Below are 18,136 nucleotides of genomic sequence, written 5' to 3' on the forward strand. Positions count from 1 at the left end.
TTCAATCCTCAAGAAAGCTCTTACCTAACCCTATTACTTACTTTCTTTGTGGGTTGTTCAATTTGAAGCACTGTAAACTCTGTCTTCGTCTTCGCTCCTCCTCTCTAACCAATGTGGGATCTCGAGTTGAGCTCATGATATGTCGGGTTGAGCTGAAAACACATTTCACTATATTTTAATTCATTCTATTTTACATTGATTATTTATTTATATTCTAATAAACCACATTTCACTTTGGTTTTGTAGGTTAGTTGTCTCACACTTATATTACATGACATTTATGAGCAATTTGCATTTAAATCTCATGAATATAATGTGTTCTCTCTCAAATTTAGTTGAGCATACTTCATGGGCCATTGATCCAATCCCCACCAATTAAATGGGCTAACCGTTGGGCCAACCTATGAAAGCCCACACTGATCCAGGCCCATTAATGCAACCCAAAATCAAGCCCATAACCTGAAGAATGTCGGCCCATATTTTGCGCTTGAAAAATGATATTTATTCTTAATTATCTAAATAGATAACATTACGCAACAGCTCACAGACAGCAGCCAGGTGGCAAAACAAATTTACTGGCTTATATTATCCACACCTTGATATATAAACACTATGTTTACAAAATTTAAAAAAAAAGTATATATATATAAATAATAAATCTCACTGAAACCTAACAACAATGCACGATATGTCGTCCTTGCTTTTTCTGGATACTGCTTCATCGATAAGTCGTTTGGCTGCCACGTTCGCATCCTTTATGTGTCTAATAGATTCCACCGCCTCTTTGTTTGTCATTACCTGTAATTATTTTATTTTTTAAAATATTTATTTTTGGTTAAATATATCTTTCAATTAAAAAAATTGACTGACCTTCCAAATGCCATCGCTAGCCAAAATCATGAACTCTGTAGATTCATCCACCGTTTTGACTTCCACGTCAGGTTCTGAGCTGAGGTGGAGTTTCAAGCTCTTATCACCAAATGCTCTGGCAACAGCCAATTGTCCGTCGACACGTGGCACATCGCCTGACCATAGTCAAACACCCACAGCTCAACTTAATTGACTCTCTCTACAACTCGGGTAAGTTTTAATAATTTATAATAATAATAAAAAAAAAAAATCGTAATGAAAGGGCAAAAAGGGAATTTTAAGAAATGAAACCTGGAAGATTTGATACGAAGCCTCCACGGCTTTCAATATCCCTTTTTTCTTTACTGGGTTCGTGGTCAACGGAAAGCTGCTCAGCGACGCCGTTTTTGCAAAGAACGGCTCTGGAATCTCCGACGTTGGCAACGACGAGTTTGTGGCCGTCGATCAATATGGCGGTTACCGCCGTCGATCCTCCTCTTCCCAGCTGCTTTACTTTATCCAATATTTCATCGTCGGTTTTCTTGTACGCTCTTTTGATGGCCTTTCTCGTTTCGCTCCAGAAATCAGCCTACCAAAAAACAGAGCAAATAAACAAAAAAACAGAGTAGAGCTCATAAAAACGACACAAAAAAGGACATTTTGGGAACCTGTTTGAGGATATTATCAAAGAGATTATTCTGCAAGAAATTGGCAACATCATGGCCTAAATGGCCGTCGAAAATGGCAAACAAACCCAACTCATGGTCCTTGACGCGCTTGAAATCAGTGACTAAGTAATCTTCCATGGGGTGGTTGGTTTTGCCCTTAACCAAATGGCTGCCATGGCTTATGTGATTCTTGGTCGCTTTGGCCTTCCCTTTCGCAGCAGTGTCCGGCGCCGAAGAACCAAACCCTGCCTTCACCTGAAATTTGAACCAAAACCCATATGAGATGAGATTTTCGAGGGGATTAAGGATTTGGTTCCAAAAATTAGAGACCTTCATTTTGTGGAGGATTTCTCTTCCGGTGGTCATTGGGGTTTGTGATTGTTGTTTTGTGTGGAGATTTGTTTGGAGTAGAGGAGAGAGGTGAAGATTGGTGGGCTATAAATATAAAGGTATTGACTTTTAGAACATGTGATGAGCTGGTGGATTCACCATTATTTTTATTATGTTTTTTTTACTTTCTCAACTCTCGAGAATTTAGACCAAACAAACCGCGTACTTGCCGACGGTATTTCTCTATCACCCTCGTGTTCTTACTTCTTCTTTGTTCTTACTTCTTCTTTGTTCTTACGTGAAAACCCATCTCATCATCCCTTAATTTTAGGCCAATAAATCTACGAAAATCATCCCAACCGGATACCCTTCCTTGTATGTTAACTTAGTTTCTTAACTTAGTTTTGATATGGGCTTATATGTATGTAGAGGGCGTGTCTTTTTCGTAAAGAATTCTGGGTTGACCCGAAAAAGTATTTGCAACAACAGAAAAGAAGGGGTCCATGTAGTTGCTGCGCTCCCCTCCTTGAATGTCATGCCTCTCTGGTTGCATTAGGAGAATAGATAGGTCAGTCTCGCAGCTTTGCTCCCTTTATCTTAGTATACTGAAATTAGCTTATTAGTCGTCACTATATGATTCGTGTGTCATTGGGTCGGTGGGGGAATTCGTAGAAAGGGTGGGGTCTCATTTGGTCCAACAATGAGGAGTTGGTGCATTGCAATAGGTTCTCGAAATGTAGTCTAGACAATGGGCCCTCTCCTTTCTAATTGGATTGAATCTTAGGGTCAATATTCGGCTCCGTTTAGCTAATGGAAAGAAATCTCTTTTTACTCTCTCTCATTTTCAATTTAAACGGCATTTTCTCCATGATTATGCGCATATATGTGTGTAAAGGAAGGAATAGAGGTTCGATGAAAGTAGACGTATAAGAAAGGGGGAAAGTGCTTCTTTTTTAAAAAGAAGGGAAGCTTGAAGGAAAGAGTACCCATGGAAAGAAAGGAACACGATCCTTGTTTGTATACCATGAATGAAATTTAACTCATGTTGGTAAGAACATATGGTCGATTAATCCATGTTTCTAGTAGCTCCATGTGTTCTAGTAGCTTGTGGGTTATGAATTTCAATTTGGGAATAATGGATTCAAATTAATAAATGTATCACGAAGTTGGCTTTAGTACGAGAATTTTCAACCGTAGAAGAGATTAAGTCAAGGATAGAGATATCCACGAGAACAAGCGGGGTCGGGATAGAGTGATGATTATCAGGGCGAGGTCGAGGATAGAGAATATAATCCTCATCCCTAACTCCACTTAGCTAATCGGAAGAGATCTCTCTTTATTCCTTCCTTCATTCTCCATTTAAACAGAGATTCTCTGCTCCGCAGATTCGGAGTTTCGAATGGACATCTCTAATTGAAGTTAAGATTGGCCTCTCTTAAGGCGGTATGAGCCATGCATACCCCTTGACTCGTACTTTCTCCATTCGATCTAGTTTGGTTAATGTAATGAGTACCTCTTTAGTGTACAATTGTTGTCGTATAAATTTACTTACCATGGTTGTCGTATTTTATTCATGGACATATTTATCCATTAATTGGTAGGAAAATTAATTTAAATTTGAGAATAAAAAATCTAAAATTCACATGAAATAAACGACAGTAGTTTATGAATCAAATCAAATAAACTAATAGGTGGGAAGACAAAATTGGTAGGCGTTACGAGGCCCACGTGTCATTTACGTTTGACGTGGTCTACCAAAAGGAGCCACCTGGCTTTTTGAAAAATAAAAAATAAATAAATAAAGTGAAGGAAAACGACGAAAATAAATTATTAATGTAAACAAAAGCTAAAAATGTTTATTTCAAAGTTGGTTGGTTTATAAATTATAAATTATTAAATATTATTATATGATCGGATTGAAGGTTGATGGATCATCCATTTTGGACCCATCTTTAAAATTTCTGCATGTCGACCAACAATTTCTAACCTACTTTTCAACTTTATTTATCCTTTTAATTTTTTCTTTTTAAATTTTGTCTTTTTACTATTTAATTATTGATCATAAAAACACAAATATATATATATATATATATATATATTCACATTTAAATGGTGCTATTTCCATTTTACTATAAGAGAGATCAAATAATAAAATCTTTACGGGTCTGGTTGATTCACGAGATCTCTTAAAATTATATTTTTGCTTCCAATATAATTATTTTTATATATATTTACTTAATTTTATAATTTTTATAATTATTTTATTCTATAAAAAAAAATTAAAATAATTTTTTACTATCTAGAAATAACTTTTCAAAATATAAATAGAATCTAAATCTAAATATATTTGGATAAAATAAAAGTAACTTTCAAATGGAAAGACGAAAATGTCTATTTTACCGAAAAAAATAATAAAAATTAAATGCAATTTTATGGCATTAAATTATGTTGACGTTAGAGTCAAATTTGCACACCAGAAATATCTGCCAAATATTTATTGCACAACGAGGCCCATCCTTCCTTATTCTATTTATCTGCCATTTTATTGAAAATAATAGATAGTAATAAAAATAATAAAAATGATTTTTTTATTTATTTAATTTTTATATTTCTAATGAAAAATAAAATTAGTGTCTATTAAAAAATAAATTTAAATATTTAAAAATATAATAAAATTTAAAGTATTAAAATGCTAAAATTTTAAATTAATTTATTTAGTGAAATATTAATTTATTTAGGGGGGAGTGAAGTGGGTGGATGATTTATTAGCCGTCCTTGTCTGCTAAAGAAAAAGATGGAAATTTTATATTCAACTTTTGGGATGAAATCCCCACGACTTTTATAATTATTATTATTATCTATTATTTTCCGTTCAATTATTACAATTATTGTTATTTTTGTTCTAAAATCCATCCCTGTCGAGACTGACAGACCAAACTAAAGATTTTATTTTATTTTATTTAAGTTAAAATGAGTGGATGAATTTAGAAAAATAAAAATAAAATGTATATAGTAAAATTAAATCTATAAAACTTACCAATTTTAATGGAAATAAAAAATAAAATAATTATTGGAATGAATATTATTACATTTATCCAAATTAATGGTTGAGATTAATTTTGGAATTTCCGAGAAAAGAGGAGTTTTCTTTTAAATTCATAAATTGAGGGCATATTTTATGGGCCTTGCAGTGTTTTACGGGCTTGTAGTCCATTGTGCTGGGCCGCCTAAGTCCAATTTGAAAAAAATTCCTTCGAGGTGAAACGTCGTCGTTTGATATCTTGTCAGTTCTCACGATGGGAACTTTTTCCGGATGCGGTCCGCTTATGAAAAGACGACGTCGTATAGGCGCAGGGTGCACTGAAGAGTGAAATATAGCCGTTAGAGACACCGATATGTTACCTGAGAGCTCCCTAATATGGCCGTTGGACAATTCCCAGTATTTTAAATTTCCAGCCGTTAGAGATAGATGCTAAGGAACGTATACACTTCTCTCTTCTCCTCATTTATCACTTTCACTTGTGCTCTTCTACGACAATAATTCCTCCTCCTTCTCTTTCTCCTCCAGACACGAGAATTCAATATTTTTCTTCCAGATTTTCGGTTAAACTCCTAATTTATCTCTGTTCTGGAAGGAAATTGGAAATAATCGATGGCTCCGGTTGATGATTCGAATAGCGATCTGTCGATTATGATCGACGAAACCTACGAGTTCGCTGCACCTCGCTTCTTTGATTTCATCAATGGCGAGTCTGAGGAGGATAAGTGCGCAGCTGAACTCTGGTTCGACACGGCTCTCACCTATGCTCCTTCGCGTATGTTCTTTTCTCTCACTTCTTCTGACCTAATCCTTCTGATTTTCCATTTCGACGATTATTTTGGTTTCTTGAAGTGGAATCGAACAATTGATGAGATCTGCGGGAGTTTAAGTTTCTTTTTCCGAAAAATTTCTAGGTTTTTGGCGGTTGCTGAGTAGTGTGGGACTAGACTAGAGTTGTGTTTGATTATGATGAGATTTGACCGAGTTTTGTTTGTAAGTGATGGAGGTTAGGGTTTGAAGTAATCTTGGCCACGAAATTGACCGTGAATTTCGTCTATTTCTATGCGATACTCGATTCTTCTTCCCTCTTTGTTGGTTCAGTACTTCCGTTTGGGAGTGAAAGTTGCTCAAGACGTTCTTGATTTCGAAAGAAACTTTAGGAAATAGAACCTTTCTTTTGCAAGTATAGTAGAGCTACATTTGAATCCTAAAGAAATGAGAATATGCGCATCTCTTGGTTTGAATTAGTGTAAAAGAAAGTCGAGGTGAAATTTGGAGCAACGATCACAACACTTACGCAAACCGAGGCACTCTTTTAGGGTTTTGTCAATTAAACTGGATGTTCAATTAGTTTATGTTGATGTATAATTGAATTTTGATCCATTTTTTGCAGCTTGTATGCCAAAAATCAAGACTGCTAGATCGATTAAGGTTGAGAACTTGTGCGATTTCAACCAAGCGGAAGAAATGCAGAAGGTAGCGATTTCTTTCATTCTGTATCTTTCACGCATCGCATGCGAACTTCTTTCTTAGGCTGATCCATATCTTTACACAGGATTCAGAGTTATACAGTTCGAATTCTGTTGATACCGTTGAACCAACTACATCTCAAACTGTAATCGTGCAAAGTGAAACTAACAAGGAGTTTAAACCTAGCGAGCCCAGTGGAGAACAGGTTTGATTGAAAGCCTTGTCATGGTAGTTGAATCATTGAACAAGTTGATACTTGCTATTTGGTTCTGATCATGATATCCTTTTCAGGCATCTACCCCAAATGAAGCTACTGAAAAAGATAAAGTAGAGATTCCTCGTACTTGTGAAGATGGAAGGTTCGTCTATTGTTCAATTGGTTTCTCTAAACTTTATCATAACCGGAGGGGGAGAGTTTTCATCTTCTGCTCTTTGCTTTTGGCTAACTTTTCTGCTTCCTGTAGAGGAAATTCTTCAAATGGTGGAATCCAACGTAAAGATCATGAACAGAAGCGGAGTGTTTTAGAATCTCAAGTCCAAAATGATGCTTGTACTCCCCTGCCAACTTTGAGTACTCACAAGGGTGAACAACGAACGAAAGGTGCCACTTCCAAGAGGCAGGAGACATCAAGAAAAATTGCCAGTATGGTAAAGAATCCATCGGCTCTGAAAGCCAGAAGTCAGTTGCAGTTATCACAAACCAAAAACGTTAAACCAATTAGTGTCAAGAGGTAGATTTTTCTGTTCTTCGTCCTTCTGATATTAGACTTGATGGAAGAAGGTGTGCTGACGAAACGATTCTACAGGGAAACTAACATGAAAAAGACAAGTGGAACTCCGTCTTTAGCTCAAGAAAATCAGGCAATTAAGCGGCAAAAGTTGGATGGTGGTCTATCTAGACAGGTGACTGTCTTTATGTACATTTCCTCCTCGTGCTGTAAATTGTGTGTATATGGTTTTTAGGCTTTTTATTATGTGGATACAATTTTAATAAACCCTCTTTGTTTCAGATTCTCAATGTCAAACCCCATACATTACTTCACAAGTCAAAAGTTGGATCCTCGAACTTGTGTTCTTCAGTTGCTGACAAAACTAACAAAGAAGAAAGGAAAATGTATGTTCGAGAACCAGCACCATTTGTTTCAATGGCTGAAATGATGAGGAAGTTCCAGTCAAGTACCAGAGATTTATCATTGCCTAATGTCAATAAATCTCATTCTCAGGTAAATGACTTAAATCCTATCCTCTCCTCCCCCACGCCTCATCTGATCCGAGTTTCTTCCATAATAATTTATCACTTTTCATTACAGGATGCTGGTAATTTTACACAGTCGAAGTCGAAACTGACTTTGACTAGGCCAAAGGTTCCTGAATTTGAAACAGCTCAAAGAGTTCGCTCAACCAAGGTGAAGAGCTCAGCTGAGATAGAGGAGGAGATGATGGCCAAAATGCCGAAGTTCAAAGCTAGACCACTCAACAAAAAGGTAAATTTTGGGAATTTGACACTTACATGATTCTTCTCGTCTTTTTACTTAGTTGATTAACTCTAGGCACACTGATTATAACTTACCTGCTCCTTGTGTTATGCTATATAGATCATGGAAGCTCCCAAATTACCTGCAGTACCGAGGAGCACACCCCAGCCTCCTGAATTCCAGGTGAGAGAGCATTAAATGGAAAAGTGACCACGGATAACCGATTACATGATTAACCGATTACATGATTGTTGCAGGAATTTCACCTTGAGACAATGGCAAGAGCGAACCAACATGCAGATTCAGCTTCAGTAATATCTACAGAATCGTCCCGTCAGGTTTAAGAAAGAAGCCCATTATTAGTATATTTCCCTCCCACGCCTTTTTCAATCAGCTAAATTTGGTGGCTATTTGCTTTTCAGAATAATCAATGGAAACCTTTTCTTACCGAACCTAAGACCCCTGTTCTGCACACGTCACTAAGGGCTCGTCCACCACGGGCGAAGAGTTTCCTTGAAATTGAGCAGGAGGCACTGGAGAAAATTCCCAAGTTTAAAGCAAGGCCATTAGATAAAAAGGTGTGTACTTGGCTAACATCAAAACAACAGTCTATTCTGATGTTTAATAGGATTTAATTTGTATTCATTTCTGATCTTCTGCAGATATTTGAAAGTAAGGGAGAGTTGGGTATGTTCTGTAACATGAAAAAGCATGTAACTAAACCACAAGAATTTCATTTTGCAACAAATGAGAGAAATCCTCCACCACCTTGTGTTGTTGCTGATCTTTTCGACAAGGTAGCAGCTGTTTAATTTCTTAAAGTTCTAGTGATGATGGCATTATTAATAATTTCTAATACGTTATCATCTTCTGGTATTTTCCCCCTGCAGCTCTCAATATGTTCTGATACTCGCAGCCATAATCCATTGCCAAGAAACACCAAGCCCAACCCCTTTCATCTATACACAGAGGTAAGTGGCCATCCAATCTTTATAAGCAACAAGAGCAGAATTGGAGTTCAAATTTTCACCTTTTGCTCCTTGATGGCATCAGGAAAGAGGGGCGGAGAAAGAAAGAAAATTCTTCATGGAACTTGTGCACAAGCAATTGGAAGAGGAAAGAGCTGCCATTCCAAGGGCTACCCCATATCCTTATACTACAGATTACCCTGTGGTATGCATAACCAACAAACTTCTTGACAGATTATGCGCGCTATGTGGATATAGAACCATGCTAACGAACAGCTTGTTGTGTTTGAGCAGATTCCACCAAAACCTGAGCCCAAGCAATGCACCAAACCTGAGCCTTTCCAATTGGAAAGTCTTGTGAGGCACGAGGAAGAAATGCAGAAGGAAATGGAAGAAAGACGCAGAATAGAGGAAGAAGAGGCCAGAATGAGGAATTTCAAGGCTCTGCCGGTTCTAAAAGAGTAAGTTCATTTACAAAAGCATATCTCATATACATACGGTGAAAATACTAAATTTCAAAACCAGAATGAGGAAAAATAAGTGTGTTGTCGTTAATTTATCAGGGACCCAATTCCACTGCCAGAGAAATCACGGAAGCCCCTCACAGAAGTTCAAGAATTCAATCTTCATGTTGATAATCGAGCGGTGGATAGAGCAGAGTTTGATCAAAAGGTGCTGCATATTTAAAAGTTACATTTTTTTCTTCTAATATTTCACAGATATCGTTCTTGTTTGCTAATTTGGAAATACCCTCGACACAGATCAAGGAGAAAGAGATGATGTACAAGAGATACAGAGAAGAGAGCGACGCAGCAAGAGTGGTTGGTTATTCTTTTTATAGTCTTTTTCATTTCTTCATTGTTGCAATAGCCAAATCTGTTCTGATACTAAACATGTTGCAATACCAAGACATATTAAACATGCAAAAATATCTCCAGGTGGAGGAAGAGAAAGCATTGAAACAACTGAGAAGAACCTTGGTTCACCATGCTAGACCAGTGCCCAAATTCGACCATCCATTTCACCCCCAAAGGTAAGAAAACAAAGCCAATTAGAATCAAACTTTGTTACTATTTCACATCTTATTTTGACTGATTTTCTTTTGGGTATCATCTGACCGTGTAAAAAATAATATAGGTCTGTTAAGGAAACAACAAAGGCCAAGTCGCCAAACTTGCGTGTCCTCCAGAGAAGAAAGGAGAGGCAAAATTTGATGAAAGTTGCAATGTCCAGCCCCGCAGCTCAGTTAAGGTGAAGGAAGAAACCATGACCGACCAATGTATGTTCAAGAACTCTTGAACTATAACCCCCCCCAGTAGAAGAAGGAGCAGTTTTATTCTACTTGTACCAATTTTATATTCTTTTTGTAGCACCATGTAAAGAATTAACTTGGGAAATTAGAGGTTAGGGATAATATGTTCTAAGTAGTTCCATTTCCCTTGTCTGACGAAAAATATATATCAGGGACCCCCAAAGCATCCTACTGTTTAGTAAAATGCGGACGAAATTTTAAAAACTCTTCTGGGCCCATTGTCTTTATATGTATATTTTTTCTTACAAGTGCAAGTTTGTCAGCTAGCCGAAATCTAGTCATATGATGAAACACGTGACTTTGTAGTTAGAAAAATTAATTCATAATATCTCTCCAGTATTATTGAAGAAAGCTACGTGACACCATCAGCTCCAGAAATCTGATATTGTGGGCTGTAACTCTTAAAATTGACAAGCACATGACACATGACGCAGGTACTTTTTATTTCAGGTAATTTTATAAGCAGCTGATGATAGAACCAGAAAGAAACAGATCAATCTGAACTAGATTGATGATCTTTTACATATTACAGGACAGATAATGATCAAAGTTTGGCTAATCTTGAGTTTAATTATTATTAATGGCTTAATCCTCTAACAAGGCAATTCTTTCATGTAGATCAGGATGCATCAACAGAGCTTGCTTGGGAGGGACATCATATATAATACAGCATTTCTTGAATGACAGAAGAGAGAGAGCATACTGAGCAGATTGAGTTATGTTTATAACTTATCTGATTTGGAAGTGCTTGTATGCAGCGTTTTCTTGAATGGTCATTTGAATTCTCCCCTGATCATCAGCCTGTCCACAGACACTATCCTTCATCTGTGCTCCACCAGTCCCTTTGCGGATGGAGCATTCAGCATTGGACTCGGCCGAGATCTTCCTTCGACGCTCGTTGTGACCGGCCAGACGCCTCCGGCAACTCCTTTTCATTTCGTCAAATTCCGACAGCTCGTGGAATCTACAACCACAATTCAATGTCAAGATGTTTGAGCTGGTCTTACTGCAGAAATTTCAGGTATTTTGGACATCTTCCTAATGGTTTATTATGTGAAAATCTAGGATGGAATTATGTGTTTGGTTTGATGAATCAACAACCCAAAATAAAGGAGAATAATAAGAAAAAGGCCTATAATTGAAAATCAACATGAAATTTGAGTTTATGAAGACCTGAAACGACAGAGATAGCTGATGTGTAAAGAATTCATGTCAAATCACACACAACTGACAAGAGAAGATATCAAAGTAGATGAAAAGTGAAATTCCAAAGTTGTTGAACCTGCTACATTGCTGACAAAATCTCTGCCTGAACCCACCCACAAGCACAACCTGAGATTTGGCATGAACCTCACAGACCTTGTGCCTCCTATGGTACGGTTTGGCTTCACTCAGGTCAGCCGTACACTTCTCAGCTTGACAACACCGCATCCCTCCGCCGCCGCCCGCCGCCTTCTTCCCGGAGCCACCACTGCCAACACTGACGATCACACCCTTCCTCTTCTTGTCCTCATCATATTCCCCGTCTTCATCCACCACCACCATAGCCTCCTTCACTCTCCCCTTCTCCATCACCACCCTCTGTTTCTGCTGATGGGCTGTTTCAATTTTACCAACATCCATCAGAAACCCACAAAAACCAACTGGTGGGAGTGATGGGAGAAGAGAAGAGAAGATTCCAAAAGCGCTTTGAGGAGTGGTGGAAGAATTATAGAAGAAAAAGGGGGAGGGAGTTTAAAGAGAAAAGAAGGGATACAAGCAATGGACCACAAACACACACATACTAACACACAAACACTGCAACTTTTTATCTTCCTTTCCTTTATTTCTGAATCCGTGTCTGTTTTTGCAGCTGTTACTAATGGTCGTACACGAAGGGAGGGTGGGTAATGAAGAATGTTCAAAACTCAAAACTCAATTTCTCTCTCTCTCTGCCTTTAATTGTATGATGTGTGAGCTTTCTCGTGAAGTGGTGGGGGCCTGTGGAACAGCGACAGAGGCTCTGTGATGGTAGGACCAAAGAGGAAGAGGGTTTGGCGGGAGAAAGAGGAAGGGACTGTTTGTGAAGCGGAAAATGAATTGGGAATTGGGAATTGTGAGTCAAAGTTGATAATTTGGGGCAGTGTCGCGGTACGTTTGGTGGTGGCTTGTTGAGAGCGTATGATTTCAGTCACCGTCTTGTCCATCGGAGGGTGCAGTTTTGATCCTTTTGTTTTTGTTTTTCTTTTCGGTGCCTTTTTACAGGAGTTGTGAGGGGGTGGGGCGCCCGGCGGGACGTCCCCATGACTCCACCAGCGTTGACGCGTGGGCGGACCTGACTTGGTGTTCAAGGGCGTCCCTTTAACTCCAACAACGTTGACGCGTGGGTGGACCCCTACTTGGTTTAAAGGATAGCATAGCCTAACGTATCTCTCACTCAAGTATAGCTTGACCTCGATCTAAGTTCGATTTAAAGTCAAAATTTGGTTAGTTGTTCTTTGGATAATTCTCTTGAAGTGTGAAATAGTATCTTTGGACTAAACAATGTGAATGCATTATCAATTTAGTCGGGGTTTTTCATTTTATAGTTTGGTTGATAAGAATGTCTCTCGACCTAATCTTAAGCCTTACTCGTTCTCTGTATACAAACTTTGTGAGGGAATCTTTCAATTTTTTAGGTAACTTCAAGAAATGAGACACGTATCCCTATATTAGAATTTGGATTAGATAGATCATTTGAGACTTAGTAAGAGGAGAATTGTGGGTGCATAAGTGAGGGACTCTCATCATATGATGCTGGAGGAGTACTGTAATAGCTCAAACTCACTACTACTAGAAGATATTGTCAGCTTTGACTCGTTACGTATCCCCGTCAGCCTCACAGTTTTAAAATGCATCTACTAAGAAGAAGTTTTCACACCCTATAAGGAATGTTTCATTCCCCTCTCCAAATCGATGTGAAATCTCACAAATATATGAATGAATTGATACCACATTCGAACAAGATTCATCTTCTTGAAGCAATACTATACTAAATGACTTGAAAATTTAAATGGGTCCATGTTCCCATTGACCAAGAACTAGAAAGAACAAGTGGTTAAAACCAAAAATTTTGGTAACTAAATTTGCTAGTTTCTAAATACTAAAATAATAATAATGTTTTAATATTAATATTGAGATAAAATTAAAAATTTAATTAGAAAAATTAATTTAAAATTTTAATTAGAAAAATTAATTTAATTCTTATAATTTTAAATGTTATAATTAGTTTCCAGCATATGGTGACGATAATTTTATGAAATTGTAAAAAATATTTATGGAATTTTATCGCATTATTTGAATTGCAAAAAGGTAATAACTATAATAAATTTGAATTGCAAAAATGGCGCTCTTATTGGAGCGGAGCCAAGGTACTGTCTGGGTCGGCATCCTTCACTTCCGTTTCTTCCACGAGCAGTAAGCTACCCGCCATGGCGATAATCTTCCCTGATTCTCAAATCACCACCACTACAACATCTGCTCAGGACCCTTTGTTACCTTGGCTCTGGTATTCCTTCATTTCTTTTCTGTAATCGAGCTGATTCACAATCGTTCTTCCATCCAGTTTCAGTGAAATTATTGATGAACATTTGGTTCCAATCGCAGGTCCATAAAGGATGCTCTTGAAAATTCGACCTCCGGCAATGTTTCTGGGCCAGGTCTCGCGGATCTCGTTTCCGACTGTATTAAAACCTTCGGCGGCAATGTCAAGTACAAAAACGATGTCCGATTTCTCAAGATTTGGTTTCTCTCTGTGCGTAACTATCTTTCTTTCACTGTTATATCTGTGAGTTTAAAAGTTTAATCATCTTTGTTTCGTAGATGCAGTTGATTAGATAACTTTGACTAATTTTTAGTAATTTCGGTTTATTGATTTTGAATAATAATTAAGATTATATTGTTCGTGTAAGTAGATTGGTATGAGGGAGGATTTTGAAACCGGTTTCAAGGAATTATTGGAGCAGGAGATATGCATTGGCAATTCTTTGCTTTATATTTGGTATGCAGTGTTCCTTGAATCCAAGGGGAGACTAAACGACGCTAACATGATTTATGAGCTTGGCTTGTTGAGGTATCTCTATCTCCCTCTCATGGGCATACTGCTGAATACATGTATGATTATGCTTGTTCCTTACATTTTTTAACTGGTAACAGGAACGCCGAGCCCCTTGAGTGGCTGAAAAAGGCAAAAATGTTGTTTATTGATAGGATGTCTGAGTTAGTCAATACTCGTTCAATGAAATTGGTGCGTGTTCTTAAAGCACAGAGCAAATGAGATTATGTTTCTTCAAGTATATAACGTAGGAATTTTGACTTTTATAAATTTCGTTTTTGTAGAATGATGGTGGTGAATCCACTAAAATTGTAGAAACTTACGTGAATCCATGGTCTTCCTCTGTTATGAAAGATTTATTAAGCAAGATTAATCTCAAGATTTTGAAGTATGAGGTAAGAAAGTGCAGTTTTCCTTGTCCAATGATGTATGCAAGCTAGTTATTACTCTCTTACTAACTTGACTATGAATCTAATGCATGTTTCAGGGTTACCATTCAAGCATTAAACCTTACCCTAAAAAGATGGCTCTAAATTCATTGCGGAATTCATCCAGGAATAAAGTTATTGAGATTGGTAATGGCATAGTTAGATTTTTCACCTAAATATATAGAACTACCTAAAGTCAATCCTTCAAAACAACCAGCTTTCTTGAAATATTTTGTAAGAAATGGAGGGAAAAATGTTCTTATTTCATTCATACTCTATTCATCATGATAATTCTAATTCATTTGCCAAAATTTACAGGCGGGAAGAAATATGAGATCAAAGGTTGTGCAGGAACTGGCGGCTTTGCCCAAGTATATAAATCATATCTTGACAGTAACCCAGACGATGTTGTCGCACTAAAGGTAGAAAATCTGCACATACCCTTTACTTTAAGCATTCATAATACACCATACCTGAATGTGAGCTTGCTGGATGTCCTGATTCCCTTCAAATGCTTGTCAGATACAAACACCTCCTTTTCCTTGGGAATTCTACATTTATCGTCAACTTGATCATCGTGTCACCGTGAAGGAAGTATGTTGTAGCCCTTTAGATTTTCAGTAAACGCTTATTACTTCTGAATGTTAGCAACTCGATTTATGCTCATCCTCAATTTCTCACAATGTCAGAGGTCAAGTTTTGGTTGTGCTCATGAGATGTATCTCTATTCTGACTATAGCATACTTATTTGTGACTACTTGGCTCATGGCACATTACAGGTGAATTTTCAGATTCTGAACCTTTCTGTATTGTATGGTCCTTTAAAATACTCACCGTAAGTAACTGTGTGGTTAAAACCTGGTGCAGGATGCCATTAATTTATATGTAGTCCTTGGGAAGACAATGGAAGAAGTTTTGTGTATTTATTACACCATAGAAATGCTTTACATGCTAGAGACTTTGCACAACATTAGCATTATCCATGGGGATTTTAAACCTGACAATCTGCTTATTCGTTATGCAAGGTAACAGTTGATTTCATTAAATAGTTCACTCTAGTTTTCATTGCAACTTTGGCCCACAAATAATGATCCGTATCGGTGAGATCCCATATCGGTTGGAAAGGATAATGAAACATTCTTTATAAAAGTGTGGAAACCTCTCCCTAGCAAATGCGTTTTAGAAACCTTGAGGAGAAGCCCGAAAGGGAAAGCCCAAAGAGGACAATATCTGCTAACAGTGGACTTGGGCGGTTACAAATGGTATCAGAGCAGGACACTGGACGATATGCTAGTGAGGAGGCTGAGTCTTGAAATGGGGTGGACACGGGGCCGTGTGCCAACAAGGACGTTGGACCCCGAGGGGCGTGGATTGGGGGGTCCCACATAGATTGGAGAAGGGAACGAGTGTGCCAGCGAGGACGCCGAGCCCGAAGGGGGTGGATTGTGAGATCCCACATCGGTTGAGGAGGAGAACAAAACATTCTTTATAAGGATGTGAAAACCTCTTCCTAGCAGACACGTTTTAAAAACCTTGAGAAAAGTCTAAAAGGAAAAGCCCAAAAAGGACAATATCTGCTAACGGTGGGCTTGAGCCGTTCCAGCATCCGATTGAAAAATTTTCTACTCCCATTCTATAATTCTCTACCAATTGACTTTAGTTTTGTTACCCATTATGCAGAGGCAAACTAACGGAAGATGGATTTCGGGAACGTAGTGGTCCTTGGAATGATCAGGTATGTAGGTTCATTATTCCTTGTTTTTGTTCCCAGGACATTACATTAGCTGAGAGGTAGGAAGATTACCTGTAGCTTTATCTTGTAGGGGCTTTGCCTTGTTGATTGGGGAAGAGGTATAGATCTGCAGCTTTTTCCTGAAAATGTAGAATTTGAAGGAGATTGCCGAACTTCTGGCTTTCGTTGTACAGAAATGCTAGAGAATAAACCTTGGAAATATCAGGTCAGTCTCTATAACAACTCTAGTGCTGCAAACCCATTGTGAAGAGGAAAACAAAAGTTGTATCAGTAGCATTCTGTGTTTGTACAGGTTGACATATATGGCTTCTGTGTAGTCGTCCACACTATGCTTCATGGTTCCTACATGGACGTTGAGAAAAAAGTATCATCTGATGGGAGCTTTGTTTATTTACCCAAAACTTCTTTTAAGCGGTTAGTAATTTTTCTGGCGTCTTTACTCTGTTTCCTTTTCCTGTCCTGTGCAAAATACTTAGCAGTCACGCTTTTCTTTACATTATTAGTTGTTGCACGCCAATTGCTTCATCAATTATGTGAATAATGGAAATGATATTATGTATGCCTTTCATTTTTAAACATTAGCCGTCACGTCAGTGGCCATCTTAGTTTGACGAAGAAGCTCTTCAAAGATCTTTTTGGAACAAACTTTCATAAGGGTGGAAAAGAAACCTTTTAAAGTCTAAAGACATAGTTGAAACTTATTCGTAGATAGACTCTTTGTAGAGTTTGAGTTTGAGTTTGAGTTTGAGTGAGCAACCAACCATCCTCTTCCCTTCCTCTCTCTGACTTGAACTCTCTGTTGTTCCGGTGTAGGTATTGGAACGTTGAACTGTGGAAGAATCTGTTCACGAAGTTGCTTAATATCAAACTAGGTGATTACAACAAGGAGTTGTTGCAGAGTATAAGGGAATCCTTCCAGGATTACATGTGCTCCAACCCTCAGCTTATAAGGAAGTTAAAGGAATTACTAGCAAAACAGAGGGCTTCCTTGTGTACCGCTTAGTCAAGAATCCATCTCCTGTGGAAGATAGGTAGATGTAAATTCGGTCAGCTACAGGCCCCTTGTGGCTTGTTTGTACCAAAAATGTAAATTGGTTCATGTTTGCCACTCGCAAACCTGGACTAATCCATTTGTTTTGGTGATGAAATCTTGGTTTTTTCTCGTCTGTTTCAAACACAAAAATGTTTGAATGATTGTAATATATAAGGGGTCTTCTCTGGATTGCTGTCTTGTTGTAGGCTTCATTGTTGATCAAGAGTTTCGTACTGTAATGTAGCGGGATGCAGATGTTCATGTAGATTATATATTGTTCATCTCTTCTTCTTCTTCTTTTATTATTTTTTTACTTTTATTTTTTATTTTTCGTAGTTTGAGATTGTGCACCACTCACTCTCAACACGAGTGAGTCAAGCCAATTTATATTCTATGACCGGACAACATCTGACCTTGTAAGTATTTTATTTTATTTTTATTAATGATTTTTTATTATTATTTCTGGCCCATTTGGCCAACCAAGTCTAACTAAATTCGCGGTAGGATTGGGCTTTAAGCTTGGGCTTTTTACCGTACCATTTCTGGCCCATTGGGCCAACCAAGTCCAGCTAAACTCTCGGTAGGATTGGGCTTTAAACATGGGCTTTTTACCGTACCACTTCTGGCCCATTCGGCCAACCAAGTCCAGCTAAACTCTCGGCAGGATTGGGCTTTAAAATTGGGCTTTTTACCGTACCATTTCTGGCCCATTCGGCCAACCAAGTCCAGCTAAACTCT

At 37.9% G+C, this 18,136-nt stretch overlaps 4 protein-coding genes and 1 long non-coding RNA gene across 5 annotated transcripts; 3 read left to right on the forward strand and 2 right to left on the reverse strand.

The window, feature by feature from the left end:
• Window positions 1–483: 483 nt before the first annotated feature.
• LOC111793633 (probable protein phosphatase 2C 58) lies at window positions 484–1,958 on the reverse strand. The gene is made up of 5 exons (XM_023675597.1): window positions 1,848–1,958; window positions 1,518–1,772; window positions 1,162–1,438; window positions 871–1,025; window positions 484–798 (listed from the first exon to the last, which is right to left on the reverse strand). Exons 1-5 carry the CDS (start codon window positions 1,881–1,883, stop codon window positions 661–663), a joined length of 861 nt encoding a protein of 286 aa, XP_023531365.1. The 5' UTR covers window positions 1,884–1,958; the 3' UTR covers window positions 484–660.
• Window positions 1,959–5,318: 3,360 nt separating this feature from the next.
• LOC111793437 (protein TPX2-like) lies at window positions 5,319–10,330 on the forward strand. Its single transcript, XM_023675308.1, has 19 exons — window positions 5,319–5,662; window positions 6,281–6,363; window positions 6,443–6,562; window positions 6,649–6,716; window positions 6,822–7,088; window positions 7,164–7,260; window positions 7,368–7,580; window positions 7,668–7,841; window positions 7,953–8,015; window positions 8,090–8,170; window positions 8,255–8,410; window positions 8,495–8,629; window positions 8,723–8,803; window positions 8,886–9,005; window positions 9,095–9,261; window positions 9,364–9,472; window positions 9,562–9,621; window positions 9,739–9,833; window positions 9,938–10,330. The coding sequence occupies exons 1-19, from the start codon at window positions 5,500–5,502 to the stop codon at window positions 10,053–10,055; spliced, it is 2,370 nt and encodes a 789-aa protein (XP_023531076.1). The 5' UTR covers window positions 5,319–5,499; the 3' UTR covers window positions 10,056–10,330.
• Window positions 10,331–10,531: 201 nt separating this feature from the next.
• Window positions 10,532–11,971, reverse strand: LOC111793439 (squamosa promoter-binding protein 1-like). Its single transcript, XM_023675310.1, has 2 exons — window positions 11,395–11,971; window positions 10,532–11,076 (listed from the first exon to the last, which is right to left on the reverse strand). Exons 1-2 carry the CDS (start codon window positions 11,733–11,735, stop codon window positions 10,842–10,844), a joined length of 576 nt encoding a protein of 191 aa, XP_023531078.1. The 5' UTR covers window positions 11,736–11,971; the 3' UTR covers window positions 10,532–10,841.
• On the forward strand, window positions 11,025–12,671 carry LOC111793440. The gene is made up of 2 exons (XR_002814936.1): window positions 11,025–11,133; window positions 11,965–12,671. It is a non-coding gene; the product is annotated as an uncharacterized LOC111793440 (long non-coding RNA).
• An 809-nt stretch (window positions 12,672–13,480) lies between these two features.
• LOC111793438 (mitotic checkpoint serine/threonine-protein kinase BUB1) lies at window positions 13,481–17,679 on the forward strand. The gene is made up of 14 exons (XM_023675309.1): window positions 13,481–13,638; window positions 13,737–13,884; window positions 14,045–14,202; window positions 14,286–14,376; window positions 14,469–14,579; window positions 14,672–14,759; window positions 14,931–15,034; window positions 15,135–15,206; window positions 15,302–15,391; window positions 15,480–15,637; window positions 16,293–16,347; window positions 16,436–16,570; window positions 16,658–16,779; window positions 17,179–17,679. Exons 1-14 carry the CDS (start codon window positions 13,562–13,564, stop codon window positions 17,366–17,368), a joined length of 1,599 nt encoding a protein of 532 aa, XP_023531077.1. The 5' UTR covers window positions 13,481–13,561; the 3' UTR covers window positions 17,369–17,679.
• Window positions 17,680–18,136: the final 457 nt, after the last annotated feature.

This window comes from Cucurbita pepo, chromosome LG04 (assembly GCF_002806865.2).
Source record: "Cucurbita pepo subsp. pepo cultivar mu-cu-16 chromosome LG04, ASM280686v2, whole genome shotgun sequence".
NCBI lineage: Eukaryota > Viridiplantae > Streptophyta > Magnoliopsida > Cucurbitales > Cucurbitaceae > Cucurbita > Cucurbita pepo.